This window comes from Typopeltis vanoorti, chromosome 12, assembly GCF_054136105.1.
Source record: "Typopeltis vanoorti isolate ZY-2024b chromosome 12, IOZ_Tvanoo_1.0, whole genome shotgun sequence".
Classification (NCBI taxonomy): Eukaryota; Metazoa; Arthropoda; class Arachnida; order Uropygi; family Thelyphonidae; genus Typopeltis; species Typopeltis vanoorti.
Genome location: NC_143560.1, coordinates 107,621,886 through 107,643,813, shown reverse-complemented (window position 1 = coordinate 107,643,813; position 21,928 = coordinate 107,621,886). Strand labels below are relative to the sequence as shown.

At 35.0% G+C, this 21,928-nt stretch overlaps 1 protein-coding gene across 4 annotated transcripts in view; it reads left to right on the top strand.

Moving 5' to 3' along the window:
• The window catches only part of Cc2d2a (Coiled-coil and C2 domain containing 2A), a 518,960-nt gene that overhangs the window by 177,472 nt on the left and 319,560 nt on the right, over nt 1–21,928 (top strand). For all 4 annotated transcript variants that reach the window (XM_090401677.1, XM_090401676.1, XM_090401674.1 and 1 more), the window contains exons 13-14: nt 6,841–6,960; nt 18,683–18,889. In XM_090401677.1, coding sequence (XP_090257803.1) covers nt 6,841–6,960; nt 18,683–18,889 — 327 coding nt within the window. The remainder of the gene's footprint in view (nt 1–6,840; nt 6,961–18,682; nt 18,890–21,928) is intronic.

Sequence of the window (21,928 nt, the reverse complement as noted above, 5' to 3'; positions counted from 1 at the left end):
TATTTTGTTCCATTGATATCCTTTGTCCTAAGTACATGTAGTGACCTATTTGTTCAAGTTCATCATTATTGATTTTGGTTATTTCTGGTTGGACATAGCTATTGAACGTAACTTGGGTCTTTTTAGGGATTTATCTGTAGGCCAGCTGATTTGTTAGCAGTTTGGAGTTCATGGATACCAGTCTGTAATTCATGCACAGTTGAAGTAAAGAAACTATATCATCTGCAAAGCATAAATGCCATTTATCTTGAGACCTTTCTTTTCCCAATCAAGAAGTTTGAAGATTTCTTCTAGGCATGCTGTGAATAGTTTTTGGAGATATTGTGTTACCTTGTCTTATACTTCTCCTTTCTTTTAGTGTTACACGGTGATCAGCATTCATTTTAGAAATTATGGACTTTACAACCGCGTTATAAATAACTATTTTAATATCCCAACGTTTCGATCTTCATATTAAGATCATCATCTAGAGCATATATAAATATACAGAACAAGCTGAGTTACATTACATACAGTAAGCTAGAGAAACAATGAATTGATCAAAAGTTATTCTATTGGCATGACCTCTAGTGAAAAAAAAAAAAAATATATATATTTATAAACTACATCAAGCTAAATTCTATTTATGATAACATAAATAAACATTCTTTCTTACAGATAGTTTTCTTTCAGTAACAATGATGTCTTATTTTTAGCATTACAATTGTTATTTTTGATTTAGGATCCTGGATTTTCTACAGTCCTGTTTATAGTTGCTCTTAGAGAGGAAGGTTCTGTGGGTCAAATATATGCCTTCCATATGTTTGGGATTTTTAGACCATCATTATTGTTGAGATTGGGGTAGTTGGTAATAATTTCACAGGCTTCCTTAAATTTGCATTCATACCATGTTTTGATGTGATGTAGACAACTAGTGCTTTTCCAGTTAATTCTATGTAAGGTGTTCAGGGCATGATCAGAAAGGCCAGCTTCACCATAATTATTATATTTAATGTGTCGTTTATGTTCTTTTTGTCTGATAGGAATTGTGTGTCCTGTTTCTCCTATATATGGTATGTTACAGGTGCACTAAATCCGATATATTCCAAGGTGGGCCAGCAGAGGGAGTGGGTCTTTGGATGAGTTGAGCAAACTTTTTAATTTTGCAGGAGGTTTAAAGGTGGCTTTGAGGTTGTATTTTTGTAGTATTCTGTTTATTTTATCTGATGTCCCTTTAATGTAAGGAATGGTTATAGTTTTATTGTAGTCTGGTTTGTCTTTGTTTTTTATTGAAGTCTTGTAGAGAATTTTGTTAATAGTGTTTTGGCTGTACCCATTTTTTTGAAAAGTATTGCTGATGACCTTAAATTCGTCTTTCAGTGCCTGTTCACTGAAGCAGATCTTCAGAGCTCTGTTTTTTAGAGTATTATTATTATTATTATTGTTCCGGGAAACTCCAAGGAGTCGACAGACTCATCAAGAGAGGCCCTAACATCATGTCTGGAACAACTATTTAACATTCACACAGTATCTATCATATCTTGCCTTGAACTCATTCACGGTCGTAGCACCCACAACAGACTCTGGAAGCTTATTCCACTCATTCACCACTCTCCAAGTAAAAAACCTAGCTCTAACACCCTTGTCAACCACACTCTTGCCCAGCTTCCATGCATGGCCCCTAGTCCTCCCACCACCAGTCATATTTTCAAAAATATCTTCTGGATCAATCTTATAAAAACCCTTCAGTAATTTGAATGTCTCAATCATATCACCCCTCCTTCGCCTATCGTCCAATTTCTGCAACCCACAAATCTTCAACCTATTCTCATAAGGTTCATTCCACAGACCTGCTATCATCTTGGTCACTCGTCTCTGGACCCTCTCCACTTCCTCCCCATCACGAAGAAACCCTGGTGCCCATAACTGGGCGCAGAAGTCCAGATGGGGTCTTATTAAGGCTCGATACAGAGGAACAACAACTTGTTTGTCTCTGCATGTTAAAGTATTTTTCAGAAGCCAAGTGATTTGGTGAGCTGTTTTAGTCACTTTTGCAATGTGCCCCCTAAACTTCAACTCCCTATCCACCAGCAGTCCCAAATCCCTGGCCTCATCAATCTCCTGGAGTACGGTTCCAGGAGATTCTTCAACAGACTTCAATGCGATATACTGCTGCTATTCTTTTCACCCCAAAGTGCATAACCTTACACTTTGCCACATTAAACTGACATCCATTTTTCCTAGCCCAGTCCTCCAAACTATCCAAATCATCCTGTAAAATTTTGACATCCTGTGCACTCACAATTGCTCTACCCAACTTTGCATCATCAGCAAACAAGTGAACACTTCCCCTCAAATCCTTTCCAATATCATTGATGAACAAATTGAAAAGCAGTGGTCCAAGAACAGAGCCCTGCGGCACTCCACTAGTCACAAGACGTCTTTTTGACTCCACTCCTGAATAAACCACTCTCTGGTATCTCTCCTTCAACCACCCTCCTATCCATCTCACCAAACCTATATCCATCCCCATCTGCTCCAGTTTACTGATTAGGGTTCCATGTGGTAACCTATCAAAGGCCTTGGCAAGGTCCAGTAGTATCACTAAACCCACTACCCCTATCCAGTTCAGCCGTCACTGTGTTATAAAACGTGAGCAAGTTACTGAGGCATGATCTACCCTTCACAAAACCATGTTGTCCCCCCCATACAATATCCCATTTTCATCTATCCAATCCTGTATTCTTTTCTTGACTAATTTCTCTAAGACCTTGACAATGATTCCTGATATGCTAATCGGTCGGTAATTTACAACAGCAGTCTTGGAACCACCTTTATGTAGTGGAACTATTTTTCCCTCCCACCCGCTCGGGACTAACCCAGACCTGAGACTCAAGTTAAACAAAATGGTCAAGGGTACTGACAATTCTTTAGCTGCTTCTCGTACTACACGAGCTGGTATACCATCCCATAGATGTATTGACATTGAGGTTATGCAATAGACTACTCACCTCCACTTTATTCACCACAATTCCCATATAATCTACTGGTTTATTCGTTTCTGCAATGTCACCACCTGGATGATATATTCTTGCAAAGTGCTCACTCAGTAACTCAAGTATCTCAACTGATTCAGTTACCTCCCTACCATTGGCATTCTTTAAAATCATTCTGCCATGTACATTTTTCCTTTTACTTGCTACATATCTAAAAAACTGTTTAGGATTCTCTTTAGCCTGCATGGCCAATGTTCTTTCGTAATCCTTTTTTGCTTTTCTTACCACACTCGTCACCCTTCTGGCCTGCGCTTTATACCGTTCATGTGCCTTTCTCCTTAAATTCCCTCCATAGTTGTTTCTTTTTTTAACACCATTGAATAACACCATTCAGCTCAAGCTTAATGGTGTTATTCATCCATTTAACCCCTACTTGATTTATTATTCAGACTCTAGGTATACAGTCAGCCATTGCTTCATGCAAGCACTTCTTAACTACCTCCCATGCACTATCAACTTCTAGTCCTTGCAGTTGTACATGCCATGGCACTGAGCCAATCAAACTCCTAAGCTTGTCATACTTTCCAGTCCGATAATTCCACATGTACCCTGTCTTAATTGAAAATTCTACACCTTTAGCCACCTCCCAAGTCAAGACCCTATGATCACTCTCACCAATTGGTGGCAATGTGGTCATATTTGTTACAGCCAAGTCCTCAGATGTAATTACTAGGTCAAGCACTCTCTGACCCCTAGTATTTTCCATTACATGCTGTCGCAGATAGTTATCCCTTAATAACCGCATAAAATCCAATTCCTTCCTCCCGTGTGTCCTCTCCTCACTCCAATCAATGCGACCATAGTTGAAATCTCCCATAATAATCACCCTCCTTCCACTCATTTCTTCTATTTGCTTGTGCATACTGTCACCACCATCTTTTCCATCACTTGGTCTATAGCAGCACCCAATTGTATATTTAGTTCTGCTAACCACAATCTCACACCAAATGGCCTCAAATGTGCTATTTTCTCTATCCTGCAATTCAACTTCTATTCTCCTTGGCTGTAGCTCATCAGCTATCATCAACAATACTCCTCCCCCTATTTTATTCTCTCTGTCATTCCTGAACACACTATACCCATCACATTCAATCCCATTAGCTATATCATCTACAGTCAGCCATGTTTCACTAATACCAATAACCTGTGGCCTGGAAGTGCCAACCATGGCCAAAAACTCTTCCTTCTTGTTCTTAATACTCCTAGTATTAAGTGTACATGAATTTAAGACCCCCATTAGCCCCAACCCTACCTTGATGCCTTATATTAACTATCCCACTCTGGTTTATTGTCCTTATTTGCTCTAGCATATTATATTCATTCTTACATTCAACTGCCTCCCTAAGGACTGTATATCTACTCCCCCCCCGCTTAACAAATCTAGTTTCCCTGAATTTGCACATCAGCAACATTCAGCAACACTTTCTCAAGTCTTCTTACGCCATAACCATTCAAATGCAAGCCATCCATCTTATATAGATCCTTTCGCCCATCAAACTCGCTCCACACGTCCACAAATTCCACACCACTCGTCATACATAACCCACGCATAAAGTCATTCGCAATTACGGCCCTCCTTTTAAACATTTCACTGTCATACCGTGGCAAAAGACTAATCATTCTAACTCTCTCACTCTTTTCTTTTGCTACCTCAAACAATTCATTCAGGTCTTCTATCATTTCCATTTTATCTCCTTTCAAATCATTCGTACCTGCCACAACAATCATTTCTTTCACCCTTTCCTTTTGCTCTCTAATAGACTCAGTTACATCCTTTATGGTCGCACCAGGTTGGTACGATTTTGTCAAATCCTCTACTAACACACCTCGTACTAACGAGTCTCCATACAGCATTCTATCCTTCATTTTGTTCATGTTCACATTCATACGCCTATTTTTCCTGTCACACCTTTTATTATTGGTTGGTTCATTCAGTCGACTTTTGTTCATGCACTCTAGCTGCTGTTTTGCCCTTTCTATCGCACCATTCAACAACGCAATCTCACTCAGTGCATCTATCTCATCTTTTTTATTCTCTGAGAAACCATTAATACTATCATTCACACTTTCTACATTCACACTCTCATAATTCTCATGTACAACCTTGCCGTTTCTTGTCATATCGCTATTTTCTTCATTCTGAAGTTTGACAAAAATATCACACTCACGATCCGAAATACACTTCAATTCTTCATTCTCCCTACATTTTCTACACACATTCAATCCTTTATTATCATCTATCCACACTCCGACCGCACTCCGCAAAGCATACATTTCACAGCTAGTACACTGACTCATTTCTTTTATACTACCGTTCTTTGATAAAGATGGCGAACCATCATTACTGGCCGCCATTTTTCCTTCGTACATGTGCCATAATTATTGCAACATGTTTTATCAAATAATAAGTTATAACACACCAAAAACACACAAACAGACGCACTAAAATACGCAATGCAAACAAAACTATGCAATATTAAGTAATTTTATCAACGATAACTGAAAATAATACTTATCTTATCAGGAGCTTGCACAAACACTACACACTACGATATAACCTCGAACTCAACTCTATCTCTTTGTATTAATGACACCTAGTTTTTGTGTTGGTGGTGGTAGGAGTTTATGTGTATATATTGGCCAGTACGTGTCGGTCTCCGGTAAACAGTGAAGGAGAGATTGCCAGACAAACGCATACAGTTCACAATTGAGATTGAAAAACAGAACACACTTCATTTCTAGATACACTTGTCACACATCTTACTTCTGGCAATCTTTTCTTCACTGTTTACCAGAAACCGTAACATACTGGCCAATATGTGGGCTAACTGGGCATGGGAATGGAGATGTGAGTTCAATGTTGCAAAATGTAAGGTTTTAAAATTTGGAAAACAAAAATGGGATGCAGAATTTATGCTTGGTGAGGATATATTGTCAGAGGTGGAGGAAATAAGAGCTCTGGGGGTGATAGCGAATAAGGATCTGAAATTTAGGGGACACATAGCCAAAATTGTGAAGACAACACAAAGGCTTCTGGGAATGATGTGGAGGATACTGACTTATAGAAATAGGAAGATTCTTGTACCATTGTGTAAGTCTTTGATTAGGCCACATATAGACTATTGCACCCAGATTTGGTCACCTGCTTTTCAGAAGGACAAAGAGATGTTGGAAAGGGTCCAGAGGCAACCGACTAAGGTAGTTTCTAACTTCTGGAATGTCGAGTATGAGGAAAGATTGAGAAGATGCAATTTGCAGAGTCTGGTGGACAGGAGGAAGGGGGGGGGAGATATGATAGAGACCTATAAGTTATTAAGAGGTTGTTATAGGATCAATGCTGGAGAAGTTCTACAGAAAATAGTGGAAGATCAGGGTAGTACCAGAGGTCATCCCTGGAAACAGTATAAAAAGGTGTGAGTAGGGGAGTGAGAAGCAGGTTTTTTTCATGCAGAGTTGTGAATGATTGGAATGCCTTGCCTGTAGTAATTTTGGAATGCAGAGAATTTGAGTGTGTTTAAAGCACGGTATGATGAGCTGTATGTATGATAAAAGGACCTCCTACATGAGTCTTTGACTCCATGGGGTCTTGGGTAATAATAATAATATTATAATATAAACCTGTGATTTTAAATAGTTGATTTCTGTGCATTAATTTTTAATTTATAACAATATATTAGTATATTTCTAATGATTAAAATGCAAAAAGAAGTTTTCTTTTATTCATAATATGAATAATTTTGGAATGCAGCCATTTTCATACTTGAATGAATGTGTATACTATATTTCTATTTTTTATGATAAATAGGAGACTCAGTGGTTTTCAGAAGATGGAAGTATAAAATTGCTGCCAGACCCGTTAAGAAAAAATCATTTGTCTTCTTCAATAACTGAAAGTGATCCATCTTTGGATGTAGTCTTTATAAAGGTATTAAAATATCAAATTAGTTCATTTGACTAATTAAGAAAAATAGAAAAATTAATTAATTATAAAAATATTAAGCACATTTGCTTTTTTATAGTGGTAATTTTTCTGAATTTTTTTTTACACCTCCATTAACTGTATGATATAATTTTTCATCTTCCTTAAGATCATTTCCTGCTTGCAATACTGATAATGCTATAATATTAATGGTATTCAGAGTTGTTTCCTCTGAAGATTTTTTTTTTTTTTAGTGGTTAGTGTTATAGATATGCCAGTTGCATTATAGCATAGCTGGCTGAACCAGTAAATAGACTGCGGTTATCCCACTGTAGACATGCATGTTTGTGAATGTCTTTAAGTGATATATGAATTTCATTGCCTGATATGGGACCACCACCTTGCTTATTGGAAAGCTGAAATTCTTGTAATTCTGGGTTCCTGGATTATCTAATCTTTATTCACTAATGATATTAATGTACTATAGTAAATTATGTTTTTGTTGTAATCTTTTACCCAAGTGTGAGCAAACAAAAGTTTTGTAAGTAAAGTATCTTCACAACTAGGCAAATCGTATAGCGGCTGTTGCCTTCACATATGAAATTTGCCTAAATATCCCATGATGTACGGCACACTCTCATTTTAGATCTGTATATTGCTATGCATTATGGGAAGCAGCATTACCTATACCAGTTTAATATTTATTCAGGTCTCATCAATAGAAGCTAATTCAATGCCAAAGTCATATTAGTTCCTTGTATATGGAAAATATGACTCTGCATTGATTTTGCTCTAATAGTCTCCAGAAAATAAATTATGCTTGACAAGAAATTATATTTTTGTTTTAAATCTATATTCAACTTAGAGATTCATAACATATTTTAACAGTATTACAACAAGAAACAAACTAAAATTTGGTATATTTTAGTTTACATGTGCAAGTTTCTGTGGTTTAGTAGTACTGTAGGAAGTTTTCAGTATTGAGATCACATTATTGTGTAATTAAAGAGTTTAATAAAAATAAGCAATTAAAACTTGACAAGTTTCGTAAGTCGTATGACTTATATCATCAGGGGATACTGGTATCTAAAAGTTTTACACAACAAAAGCCTATGAATAATTAACACATGTAATATCCTAGGTCCGCGGCAGTTAAATTTTTGATGAAAGCAGACCATACGTAATGTAAATTTAAGCCTTGAATTTTATTGCATTGTGTAGAGATCCTAATATGCGAGACTTCTTTAAATTTTATTGTAAAGCAGTTACAATCATTATATGACATTTTTGTTTGTTGCCAAAGTACTTGATGGCCAGTAATGGTTGTATGGAATGCCATGCCTGATTTATGATCTCCTCTTTTTTTGATGTCTTTTACGTTTTCAGACATGCAGATCTCTCCTGATTTTCCTATATAACAAATGCCATGAGCATTTTTGTGTAAGCCAGACAGAAGGTTGGGAGAGAGATCTGCATGTCTGAACATGTAAAAGACATCAAAAAAAGAAGAGAGCATAAATTAGGCATGGCATTCCACACAACCACTACTGGCCATCAAGTACTTTGGCAACAAACAAAAATGTCATCTATTGATCATAAGTGTTTTACAAGAAAATTGCCTGTCTGGCCTACAAATGGAACATAAGACATACAGGATGATCTAAAGTCCTATAATTAAGCCACATATTGGCTTTGGTTGGGTGTTCTTGACTGTTGGGCATACTATCTGCCAGTGAGGGTTTCTCATATGAGATTCAGTTTGATACAACCATATTTGTTTAGATTGGGATAGTGGTAAGAGCTGCAACAGGTTCGAGGAAAAGCCTCTCAAATTTAAATTTGCTTCAGTAGAGTAAGGTGACTTTTTATCCAGCAGATCCTTTGCCAGGTATCCAAGGCATAGTCTGCTAATCATGAGCAGCTGTAGTGGTTGAAAGGGATGTAATCCTGATGCTGTGATATACAGATGTTGGCTGGCCCACCTGTCTGTCCATACTATGAAAGGTTGCAGCTGCAGGGTACCTTGTACACTCTGTGTAAATCCAGTTTTAAAATTTTTAACACGTTTTCTGAAATGCACAAATATAGAGGATGGTGATGATTTGCTGTAATTTATATTTGGTAGGGGAAGGTGGTGTGTTGCATTAATGTTCTTTTTATTTGGTGGAGGTGTAGCCATTGGCCAAAAATGGTGGTTTTTTTATGTGGGTGAGATCCGTGTTGAATGCAGTATTATCTGAGCAAATTAATTTTGTCTGGTGGACTAAGGTTTTTATAGTTCCAAATTGTAGGGAGGGGAGAGGAGTGATGTGACTGTTGATGGATTTTTTTTCCTGTTCAAATGGGGATAGGAAAGTGTGTAAGGTCTGGCCATGAGGCCAAATTGCAAACGCATCGTCCACATAGCATAGCCAAATTGTGGGTTTAAGAGGAGGGGGGAGATTTAGGGCATTCTTTTCAAATGTCTTCATGAAAAAGTTAGCCAAGTTGGGGAGCCAGTAGCTGTACCCTCTATTTGTTTGTAGAATTTTCCTTGTTAAACAAAATAGCCTGAGTTCATAGTGAACTGAAATAGGGCTGAGATATCTGGAGGAAATTCCGCTTGGATAAGAGCCGAGGTATCCTACAAACTAGCTAAACATTAGCCAAAATGCTTTCTTGTACTACTGGCAATACCTCATCATATATCAAAAGCTCAGCCCATTTGAAGTCCTGCATACAAGACTTCATGCTCCACAACAATGAATTAATAGTTACTTTCGATGTCTCCTTATTCACAAATGTCCTGTATGCAGGACTTAAAATGGGCTGAGCTTTTGATATATGATGAGGTATTGCCAGTAGTACAAGAAAGCGCTTTGGCTAAATGTTTAGCTAGTTTGTAGGTGGGTGGGTAGGTCTACAACATCTACAATAGGGCATATGGACTTTCAAAAATCCATAATGAGGAGGTACCTCTACACCCTATTCTAGATGGTATAGACTCACCCACCTATAAACTAGCTAAACATTTAACCAAAGTGCTTTCTTATACTACTGGCAATACCTTGTGACATATCAAAAATTCAGTCATCCTAGTATCTGATATTCCATAGACCTGAAAAACTTAGTAAACCTTCTCCACTACATACGAATTCCTCCTGAAAAAAAGTTGACCTAATCTGTTTACAGTAGTCCCTATGTGGCCTGATCAAAGCCTTATACAGGGGAACCATAGCATCTTTGCCTTTGTATGTCAATGTCCTCCCCATTATTGCCATAATCCTTTGGGATGTTCTTACAATTTTAGTAGTGTGACTCCTAAACTTCAGGTCTCTGTCCACATCACTCCCAGATGTCTCATCCCCTTCAAAATTTCTCTATTAATTGTATACTCTGCATCCCAACCTTGCCTGCCAAATTTCAAAACCTTACACTTTGCAACATTAAACTGAAAGTTTCAATCATTTGCCCACTCACATAGTCTATTCATGTATTCCTGCAAAGCCACAACGTCTGTTATGCTTCTCATGGCCCTTCTCAACTTTGTATCATCAATGAACAGTTGCACATCTGATGTTAAGCCAGTCCCAATGTCATTAATGTAAAAGTTAAACAATAATGGTCCCAAAAGAGATCCCTGTGGCACTCCTCTAGTGACCTTCCTCTTTTGGAATATCATTCCTCCATTATATAACTTGCTGATACCTGTCTGGCAGCCAATCAGCTATCTAACTTATTAGTCTGTTATCTGATCTCATCTGTTTCACTTTAGCTACCAGCTTGTCATATGACATTCTATCATGGCCTTTGAAAAATTGAAGCACTCCACCATATGTGCATCTTCTTTATTGAGTGAGCTTTGTCACCTTGTTGTAATACATGAGCAGAGTGCTGAAATGTAACCCCCCCCCAACAAATTCATGCTGAACATCATAAAGAATAAAGCTATTATCGACCCACTTCTGAATCCTAGTCCTTGCCTACTTCTCTAATACTTAACAATAATCCCAGACCATACAGATTGGTATGATTCATAGCCTTATTCCCCCCCCCCCCCCCAAATAATTTTTTTCCATCTTCCATTCCTTTGGGACTCACCCTGTTGTAAGACTCATGTTAAATAGTTGTGCCAAAGGTGCCATTAATTCCATAGGGCATTCCCCTAAAGATATGTAGCAGTATATTGTGAAGTCCTACTGCCTTATTAACATCAAGTTTACTCAATACCTCATGCTTATTTCCGATCAGTCCCTCCACCATACATTCTACACTCCAGCTTTTCCTGATGTTGCCTTCATGAGGATGAGTACAGACAGTCCATCTTATAAACTTGCTCAACAGTTAGCTGTCACTTGCCCCCCACCCTAAAGTAATACCACTTTTTATAAAAAATAAAAAATTCTGTCCATTTCAAATCACTAGTTAAAAATTATATCCTTCAAAATTCAGACATAATGATTAGTTTTGATGCCACTTCCTTATTTAGTGATATGTACCTCTATTAGACATTCTTGATTTAATAACGTCTAATTCCCCTCTCCTCAACCGATATTTTTGAATTATTCAGATTTACTATGTATGCTTGGCAAGGAAAAATCTACAAACAGGTTAATGGTATTGCATTGTGTCTCCCCCACTCCCAAGTTAACTTTTACATGGAACATTTCAACAACAAAAGTATAGTATGGTGTTTTAAACAGTGTGTTTAAAACACCACTTACACACAGAGCTTCAGCTTTTTGTTCTAATGATGCAGCTTTTTCCACAGAACTTAACTAGCTTTGTCATACTTTCCTGGCCAATGGCTACAGCTCCTACTAAATAAATAAAATATCAAATGGCCCTCCTCAAACACACAAGAAAAAAACACCACTATTCCTATTCCCTATATCTGAGGCGCATCTGAAAAGATAGCCAACGTACTAATAAAATATAACCTTTGCACCACATCCAGACCACATGTGAAATTAGCAAATCTACTCTGCTCCCTAAGGACAACTTCCATCTTCTAGCACATAGATGCGAACCTATGGCATGCATGCCAGAGGTGGCACGTCAATGATTTACAGGTGATATCCTTTTATATGCTTATAAATTATTTAACCTTTTTTTTTTAATTGTTACGATATGTACAAGTTAAATTTTGTTTTACACCAGAGAGCAGCTATGAAGATGTGCATATGATTGGTGCAGTATTAACAAAAGGTCGCCCGACGCAAAGACAAAGGCAACCTACAATTGTTTAGTTGAAATACTAATTCTCTTCAACTGAATTCCATAACATGTAAAACTGTCATAACAACATTCACTATATATTTCTTAGTTTTAATACATTCACGACGGGGTGTCGTTTATCTTTCGGAAAGAACTTCTCTTTATTGGTGGGCTCAACTCACACAAAGTTTCAACCTTTGGTTGAATTTTATTGCTGCTTGTTTGCATTTGAACTGGAACAGGAACTCACACATGCATTATATGGAATATTTCAATTCGTGGTAGAATTTTATTTGAAGTTAGCCTTTGTGATCTGTCATAATGACATCGAGAATTTGAAATGCAATAAAACAAACACTTATTTCATGTAATTGAAAAATTGGACAAGAGTTTTTAGTTAGATACTGTGTTTCTTGTGCAACATACAGTTTTGCTTGAGTCTATACAGCGTAGTTTCTGTGAGATGGGACATGTGATTCATTAGTTAGTGCCATTTTTATTCCAGCTGTTTCTAATTGCACTATTTGTTGAGAAATGTATTACACAGACTGCAAAAGTCTCCATACCTTAATCAGGGATACAATAACACTGCTTGTTTTTCTTGCATCTGTAGTAAAATGGCTGTTGGTGAGGGCATGTTGTTAACCGCGGGGAGCGAGTTGCTTTCGCCTCGACATGAACATATTTAAACATTTTTTGTGTGCGAGGCATATGCAACACTTTTTAATGTATTTTTTCATAAAGTAAAATCAGGGGCTCCAGTTATATGTGAGGACGAGTTATTTTCGAGTAAATATGGTAAGTGTTTCGCCAACAAGTTGACATCCTTCTGCTGCTTTCCTTGCTCAACTAACTTCAATGGTGAGTTACAATGTATAAATATTTTTCTCACTACTGTTTTTTTTTTCAAACCAACATAATGAAAATCAATTTAATAATACAATAATCAATTTTACACTGAATAACATTATAAATTTATATATAAATAAATATTATAAATAAAATAAAATATTATAAATAAAATAAAATATTATTTATAAATAATTATTTATAAAATATTATAAATAAATAAATATATATATATATATATATTATAAATTGATAAATAAATAAATTAAGTTACATTCATTTTCTATTATTGCCCTATTAAAAACTGCCTGGCACGGCAGCAACTCGATTTGTAAATTTTTGGCACTTGCACATAAAAAGGTTTGCCACCACTGCTCTAGCATATCTTGGAGTGTATGAAGTGACTTAGCCTGATAAGGACAGACAGGGTCTTGGAGAAAATAAGAAATGCATTCACTGCCATTATTATGACAAATCTGGAATAGCAGGACATGGTTTGGACCCTTTTTCATACAGGATTAGATGATGAAAACGATTGTGATATACAGAAGTAGCTACATGTCAGAAAGAATATCTTTAGAGTCAGCAATGACTCTGAAGCATTCTCCCAACTTTATTTGTCCAATTTTCCAAAAATTTGGGAGACTGTTATCCTAAGATGAACTCCTACACAACTGTGAGACTTCTTTTTTTGAACATTAGAGGGTACCAAATTAGGAGTTTAGATCTTTTGTTTGTCACAATTTGAATTGTTTCAAATTGTAATGGAGAACATTAGAAATACATTCACTACCATTATTATGGCTAATCTAGACTGGAAGACCATACTTTGGACACCCCCATCACACAGGATTAGATGGAAGAAAACCACTGTGATACACAGAAGTTGTTACAGGTCAGACAGATTATTTTTAGAGTCAGCAATGGCTATAAGGCATTCTCCCAACTTTAATAAGTATGCTGCATTAATTTGTCAAAAATTTGGGAGATTGTTATCTTAAGACGAACTCTTACACAACTGTTGTAAGACTTCTTTTTTAGAACATTAGAGGGCACCAAATTAGGAGTTTAGATCTTTACCATTACAATCTGAATTATTTCACTTACTCATTGTCGAATGTAAACTGTAACATGTTGTTTTGCTCTGAAGATGCTGGTTTTAAATCTGGCAAAATATAAGCCACTTAATAAATGTCTTTTTATAATTAAATTTGTTTGGTGTTGTAATACTGTTAAAATAAGTTCTGAATAATATCTAACATCTAAGCTTGTCTATTAGATTAAACTGTGAGAATGTTTCACATGAACTGTCTTCAATTAGTTTACCTGTAACGCAGAAAGTCACAGTCGTAGCATCCCTCCATTTCAGATGTGAGTATATCTGATGGTTTATGGGAAACATCACAGCCCATCTGTAAGGGAGATGTGCTTTGACTGAGACTTCATGCCTTAAAGGTAGCCGAGTCATGACAATATTTCATGTGAAATATTTCTTGCTGTTGGATATAGATTTAAAACAATAATATTATTTCTTGCCAAGTATAAAGGAAAACACTTGCTATAATGTACTGTAAGTTGCACATTCTTTTGTGAGTAGATTTGCTTTGGACTGGTGCCAATAAACTATATTCCTGCTTTAATCCTCTATCCAAATGTAAGCAAACAAACAAAAATAAACCGAATGTAAGCAAAAAAGCAAACAAAGTTTGCACATGAAGTAACTTCAAATCTGGGCAACTCATATATAGAGGCCAATGACTTCACATCACCTGCCCCAGTATCTCATAATGTAAAGTACATATCCTTATGGTCATGTATAATACCATGCACCAGTTTCTTGGCATCTTTGATTTATCATCATCATCATCATGATGCTAATTATGAATATAACCATATTGGTCTGTTCTGATCTCATTATCCATCTAATCCCTTTTTGAGGTCTACCTGGCCTTCTCTTTCCAGTTGGTTTGTATTTTATTATTTGTTTAGGATATCAAGTGTTGGCCATTCAGTTTGCATATTCTATCCATTTTTGTTTATTATTGTTTAGTTTTTCTTCTGTTGATTTTGTTTTTAGTTCTTTTTTTGGTCTAATAATGTGTATTTCGCAGTTCTCATAAATCTCATTTCACTTGTTTTTATTCTTTGTATATCTTGTTTGTTTATTGTCCAAATTTCACTTCTAATAATGTGGACACTGCTAAAGTATTATATATTTTCAAGCATGTTTCTTTTTGTACTATATTTGGATTGAGTGTTACTATTTATCAGGTCTATAATATATAAAAATTTTGAAGATTTTAATTTTATGCCTTTTTCTCCTTCATATGATATTTCACATCCCAGATAACTGAAAGTATTTATCTGTTCTATTATTATATTATTAATAACTATTTTACTTCTAACTGGAGTTTGTCCACAAAATGCCATTGTTTAAGTTTCATCTGTGGATATTTTCATTCCAAACTATTCAAATTTGTTTGAACAGTTTGAATTAACGTTTAAATTATACATTGCTCTTTTTAAATTGTCTTCCTCATCTGATATTATTACCTGATCATCTGCAAATAATAGTGTATTTATTTTGTTATTCCAGGAAATTTCTATACCTGGATTGTTTAAGGTGTTCCACTGTATTACTATTTCATTAATATAAATATTGAAAAGTATTGGAGACAGAGGACATCCCTGTCTTACTCCTTCATTTATAGATTGTTTTTCAGACATTTTTCATTTATTTTTATTTCATTATCTTTGTATATATTCAATATTGCAGCTAGTAAAATATTAGGTATATTTATTCTTTGTAACATATCGAACAGTATATATCTTTTTACTTTGTCAAATGCTTTTTTGTAATCTATGATTCTTTTCTTTTTTCTATAAGTAGTTTTAAACAGAAAGCTGCATCCATTGTAGAGTGTCCTTTTCTAAATCCATTTTGACATTCTGATAATATTTTTTCACTGTATATTTTTAAGTTTTCATTAATTATTCTACTATATATATTTTGTAGTGTGTATTCAGTAAACTGATACCTATGTAATTGGCAGTTTTTCTTTTTTCCCCTTTTTTAAATAAAGGTATTACTATATTTGTATTCCATTCTATTGGTATTTGTCCATTTGTATATATTTTATTTAAAATAATTCACGTAAAATATTATTTATTAGTATAATTTTCGCCTGTGTATCGCAAGCATCTTCAGTACATTTATAAAGCTAAATTTTTGAAATCCAAAGTATTTTTAATATAAGTATCAGTTCTTCTAGTGAGTAAATTTGAAGTGAGTAAATTTGATAAAAATTCAGAAATTTTATAAGTGGGACAACCTATACAATCTACAACTGGCCTCAATGGAATACCTGGTTTATGAACTTTCAGATACAATCTAGGTGGATGACCGAAGAAGGTTTTAAGTTTTTTCTTTTGATTTTCATCCCATGTAGATACATTATCTATAAGAGAATTAAGTCTTTTCAATTGACTCCCGGTAGGATCCAATGTAAGTTTACTCGCTTCTTCAACTAGAAGAACTGATACTTATATAAAAAATACTTTGGATTTCAAAAATTCAGAAAATTTTTGAAATCCAATTTTTGAAACCCGCGCGGTTAGCCTAGTGGCTTTGCGCTTCGCAACCATATGCCTGGGGAAGGAGTGTCCTAGGTTCGATTCCCGTCGGAGACGTGAGGAGCTGAAGGATCTTCCTCAGCCATAGCCAAGTTAGCCGGTCTTGGGCGCGGGCAGTAGGGTTTTTTCCGCCAGTTTATCTGGTGTTTTTCATCCCGCAAGCAGGCAAACCGGCCCCTTGAACACACAGGGATACAGCCAAGAATACCTTGAGGCATAGGAGTGACCATTCTATCCTCGTATTTCGGTTGCGAAATCCAAGCATGCTTGGAAGGTTGTGGGCCTTAAAGGCCTGTTAAAACCATTGGGATAGATAGATTTCAAAAATAAAATTTCAGATCTTCATTTGGAAAAATCTCCACCTTTCTCACTTCTCCAAAGGACAAGCTTCCACATCTTAGTTATCCAAGTGTCTACCAGATTCCTTGCTCTTGTGGATTATTCCAAACAGGAAGATCTGCCTCTGTTCGGCTAGAAGAACACCAGTCTTATATTCAATACCTTGAACCTGAACACTCTGGACTTGCAGAACATACCATCATCACTAGACATAGAGTTCATTGGAACAAGACATGAGTCCTTCACAAAAGTCAGTTCCTCATGGAACGGCTTTATAAAGAAACATGTGAAACTTGACTTCACTCTCCTAACTTAAACAGATCCAATGGCTTATGTCTATCCCCTTTATGGGAGATAGTACTTTATAAATCAGCTAATCTTTCCTAACTTTTTATTGTATATATATATATATATTTTTTTTTTTTTTAGTTAGGAAATTTATTGACCTTTTTAGTTATCTTACATTAGCTACTCAGGTGGCTCCTTTTGGAATTGTCAGTTATTGTTTGATTAGCTTTATAAATGTACTGAAGATGCCTGTGATACACAGGCAAAAATTATACTAATAAATAATATTTTATGTGAGTTGTTCTATTATTATAATTTTGAATTCATATGTCTGCTCACGGTATTTCCTTATTAAAACATAACTTACCATACAGCTTAACTGAAAAAAATCAACAAAGCACTACAACAAATTATAGTAAAGTAATAAATGGTTAAAAAAATCTAGTACAAGTTAACAGATTGAAGAGGCACTAGTTGCTGTAAGGGAGATTAACATAGACTATCAGATCTGTTCAAGATGGAATAATGTTTCACAGCTTTGTTTATAAAACATATCCACAAGGAATCTACTTTTATGCAGATTTTTTTTTCTGTCTTTTTGTCCTGTCTAGAAAATTTCTATTTTTCTGTCTTCAATTAAGATATGCTTCATCCAGTTAAGCTTAAGCTTTCTAGTCATCACCCAGATTCCTTGCTCTTGTGGCCTATCTTATTTTGAACAGCCTGGAAGATCTGCCTCTGTTCATTGTGAGGAACTTAAAATGTACATCAAGTATCATGAATCCGAGTAATCTGTCCTTAAGAATATGTCATGTTTGCTAAATACAGGGTCCAGTGGAAGAACACAAAAATGCTGTATATTTCAACATCATGGTTTCTGTAATATTATTTCAGAATGTTTTTATTTATTTATGCATTTATTATTTTTTTATGTGAATCCCACCCATTAAAGGCTGTTAGCATATAGCACTTTAGTATTAGTACTATGGGCAGGCTAAGGGTGAGATAATCTGGAAATTCTACTCTGTAGATCAAACATTGAGCCAGATTTCTGGTTTCTGATGTCACTCGTTTCCGCTATGCACATTAAAAAAAAATAAAACTTACTACTTCTCTCACAGAAAGGTCTTTCCTCAGGAAGATGGCATCACTGATTACTACAATTATAATTTGCATTTTTTAAAAATAAAATAAAGAACACAAGTATAATTATAAGTAAGGTTATTGGTATATATAATATAAGTAATAGGAATAATCTTAACCAGTCATTTATTCAGCATGTATTTATTATCTAGAAATTTTTTTGGAGGTGAAAAACTGAATGCTCAGTATATCTTGTAGTGTACACTAAAAGAATTCTGTAAGGCTATTATTAAGTTTTGTAGTAAAACTATCCCATTAATTATGTTTATTTAATTTTCAGCCAACTATCAATGGAATCAATGAATTAAATCAAGATCTTTGTGTTCCTTCACAGACCTATCAACTCGATTTGGATATTTACATGCTGAAGTTTAATCATCATCCATTATTCAGCAAGGAGCATGTTGTTGCTGCTCAGTTAGATGAAACATATCAGGAATATTCAATTATAATTCAAAAAAATGTTGCAGTTTCTTTAAATCAGAAGGTATTTATCATTTTCTCTTCATCATGTACATATCAACAATGTTATCATCATTTCATATGTCTGAGTTGCATCTGAAGAAACAGCCCGAATTAAAAAAAAAAAAAAAAAAAACCGCTCTGCATAGGCTTTATTTATGAACACTTCACTTCAAACTGACTACTCTTATCCATTCCCCTAAGGAGCAACCATTTTCTCTTTCAGTTCCTGAAAGTTGGCTTACAATAGACAGACAGGAAGATCAGCTACTGTCTGTACAGAAGAACAAAAAATACTTCTGCAAACGTGACTATGGTCATTCAGGTCTAGGAGACTATGCTTTAGTTACTACACACAGAATCAAATGGGAAATAACTATCATGCTCCATTGCAGCAAGTTTAGAAGTGAAAGACTTTTTTTTTATAAACTGCAGCTGATAACATTAAGAGAATGGTGATAACATTTTCTACCTGTCTTCAAGGCATTTAATAAAATTTGGCATTTATGAACATTGTTCAAATTTATAATTCTGGTTGCAAAATTAGGCAAAAATTAAATTATGTGTACATACATATGCTAAAAACATCTCTCTGTTTCTTAGTTAAGATAATGAATAGTGTTATGAAAGACAGTGTCTTATCATTGTCTCAGTAATCATTTCCTTGCTTGTGATATACAGGAAAACCTCACTTAACATGAATTCGATATGTGCGATAATCAGTTAGCACGATTGAGTGAAATGATAATATTTCTCACTTTAAGCTAGTGATTAATCAGTTAATGCGATTTTTTTTACATTATGTGAAATTTTACGTTATGCAAAATTTTTGTTGCCAGTCTGCAGTGAGCAGAAAAGCTGGAAGTCATTAAGAGATAAGAAATCTTGCTAGTAATACAATGATTGTGCGAGACCTGGGATACAGTGATTCTACAGTTTGGACTATATTAAATAAGAGCAAAGAATACAAAGACCAAGGAAAAGTTGCTACTGCTTCTTTAAGCATGCAGATCACCCAAAATAGAAGCCATTTAATGATTGAGATGAAGTGTCTTCTCTCATTCTGGATTAAGGATTATAACCAAAAAAAAAAGAATACTTCTTAGTACAGGGAATATTCAGGGAAAAGCTCTCAATATTTTTACCTCATTAAAAGAGACCAAATTTCAAGAGGAATGTGAAACTTTACGACAAATATTGGATGGTTTGCCCATTTAAAAATCGAACTGGACTGCATAATGTAAGAATAACTGGGGAGTCTGCTACTGCTGATAAAGATTCTGTGGCCAAGTTTCCTGAAGAATTGCAAAGAATAATTCAGGAGGATGATTATGACGATCGGCAAATATTCAATGTCCACAAAATTGGTCTCTTTTGTAAACGTGTGGCAACAAAAACTTTCTTAGTTAAAACTGAAGTATCTCAACCTGGATGCAAAGTATTTAAAGGTCATCATACACTTTTATTAGGAGGCAATACAGAAGGTGACTTTAAACTCAAGAGCCTATTTTAGTTTATCATGTACAAAATCCAAAATCTAACATCATTGAAGAAATCAGCACAATTGGAAAAGAACTTGGATTTAATGAAATGGATAATGAAGATGTGAGAAACTTGCTCAATTCCCATTCAGAACAGTTAAGCAAGAATGGTCTCCTTCAACTAGAAGAACTGCATGCATATGAAGAAGAAGAAGATAAGGAGTGCGAACAAGAAAAGAATGTTACTACTAAGAAGCTAACTGCAAAAGAACTTTAGCTAGTTTTCAATCACATTGAGTATGCTAAGGAAATTTTGTTTGATGCTGATCCTGATATGGAACGAAGCTTCAAAGTCTGCCGAAATCTTGATAAAGCGATCGCCAGCTATTGCAAATTGCATGACAAGATGAAAAAGTCAAGCACGATTCAAACATCTTTACTTAATTTTTTTTGTAAAAAAGTAGCTCAGTCAAATGTTTACACATTAAATAAAAATTTAATTAATTAGAAGAAACTAGAAGATTAGAAGTTATCAAAAATACAGCCATCCTAAATGGATATAATCCCAAAACAACTCAAAAAATCATCAGTCACTTCTGCATACATCAAACCAGACAGGAAGAAGTGCATAGGATTCCCATACCTTACGTTAAAGGCATCTCAGAACATCTTTCTAAAATTATGAAGAAATACAATTTTGCCACTACTTACAAACCTATCAACCAAATTTACAACTTATTACCTTCTCCTAAGGTTTGTTACCTGGTGTTTATGAGATTCCATGCTCATGCAAATTATCTTACTTTGGACAGACAGGTAGGTCTGTTCAGAAACGCATCTCGGAACATCAAGACCACATTCGTCTTCTTAAACCGCAGAAATCTGGCCTCTCTCAACACGGAATTGAAAATCCAAACCATAGGATCCATTGGGAAAAGGTTAAACTTTTACATAGATCTATATTTAAACATGAACGTTTATACAAAGAAAGTTCTGAAGCCCTACTACATAGACCAAACCTAAACCGCAACGATGTTCTTACTATTCCTAAAGTATGGGAAATTATCATTCAAAACTGTGTTAAATAATTAACATTTTTTTTTTTTTTTTACTACTTTAGCACGTTTTGCACGTTTTTCATGAGATTCTATTGTAATCATGAGCCCTAACTGTATGTTATTCCTAATTTTTGTTTAAATACTGTACTGATGATGTCCTAAGATACTTAGGATGAAATATTTACAATTAAATAATTTTCACTGTGGTTTATACGTGTGTTTCTTCTAATTATGAACGCACCACAGGTTTCGTTATTTAAAAAAAATAAAATAAAAATAAAAATTTAAGCAATTAATTTTTGTTAACTTTAGTGATTTTGTCCTCTAATATAGCTTATACTGTAATATTTTTTTCCAATTTACGCTAACTGATGGATGAATTATAATTATTCCAATTGTTTATTGTATTCACTTAACTCGATTTTGCTTAGCATGCATTAATTGATGGATTAATTAATCGAATTAAGCAAGGTTTTCCTGTATATTTTCTAAACTGTGATATATACGCTGCTTGGAAAAAAGTCA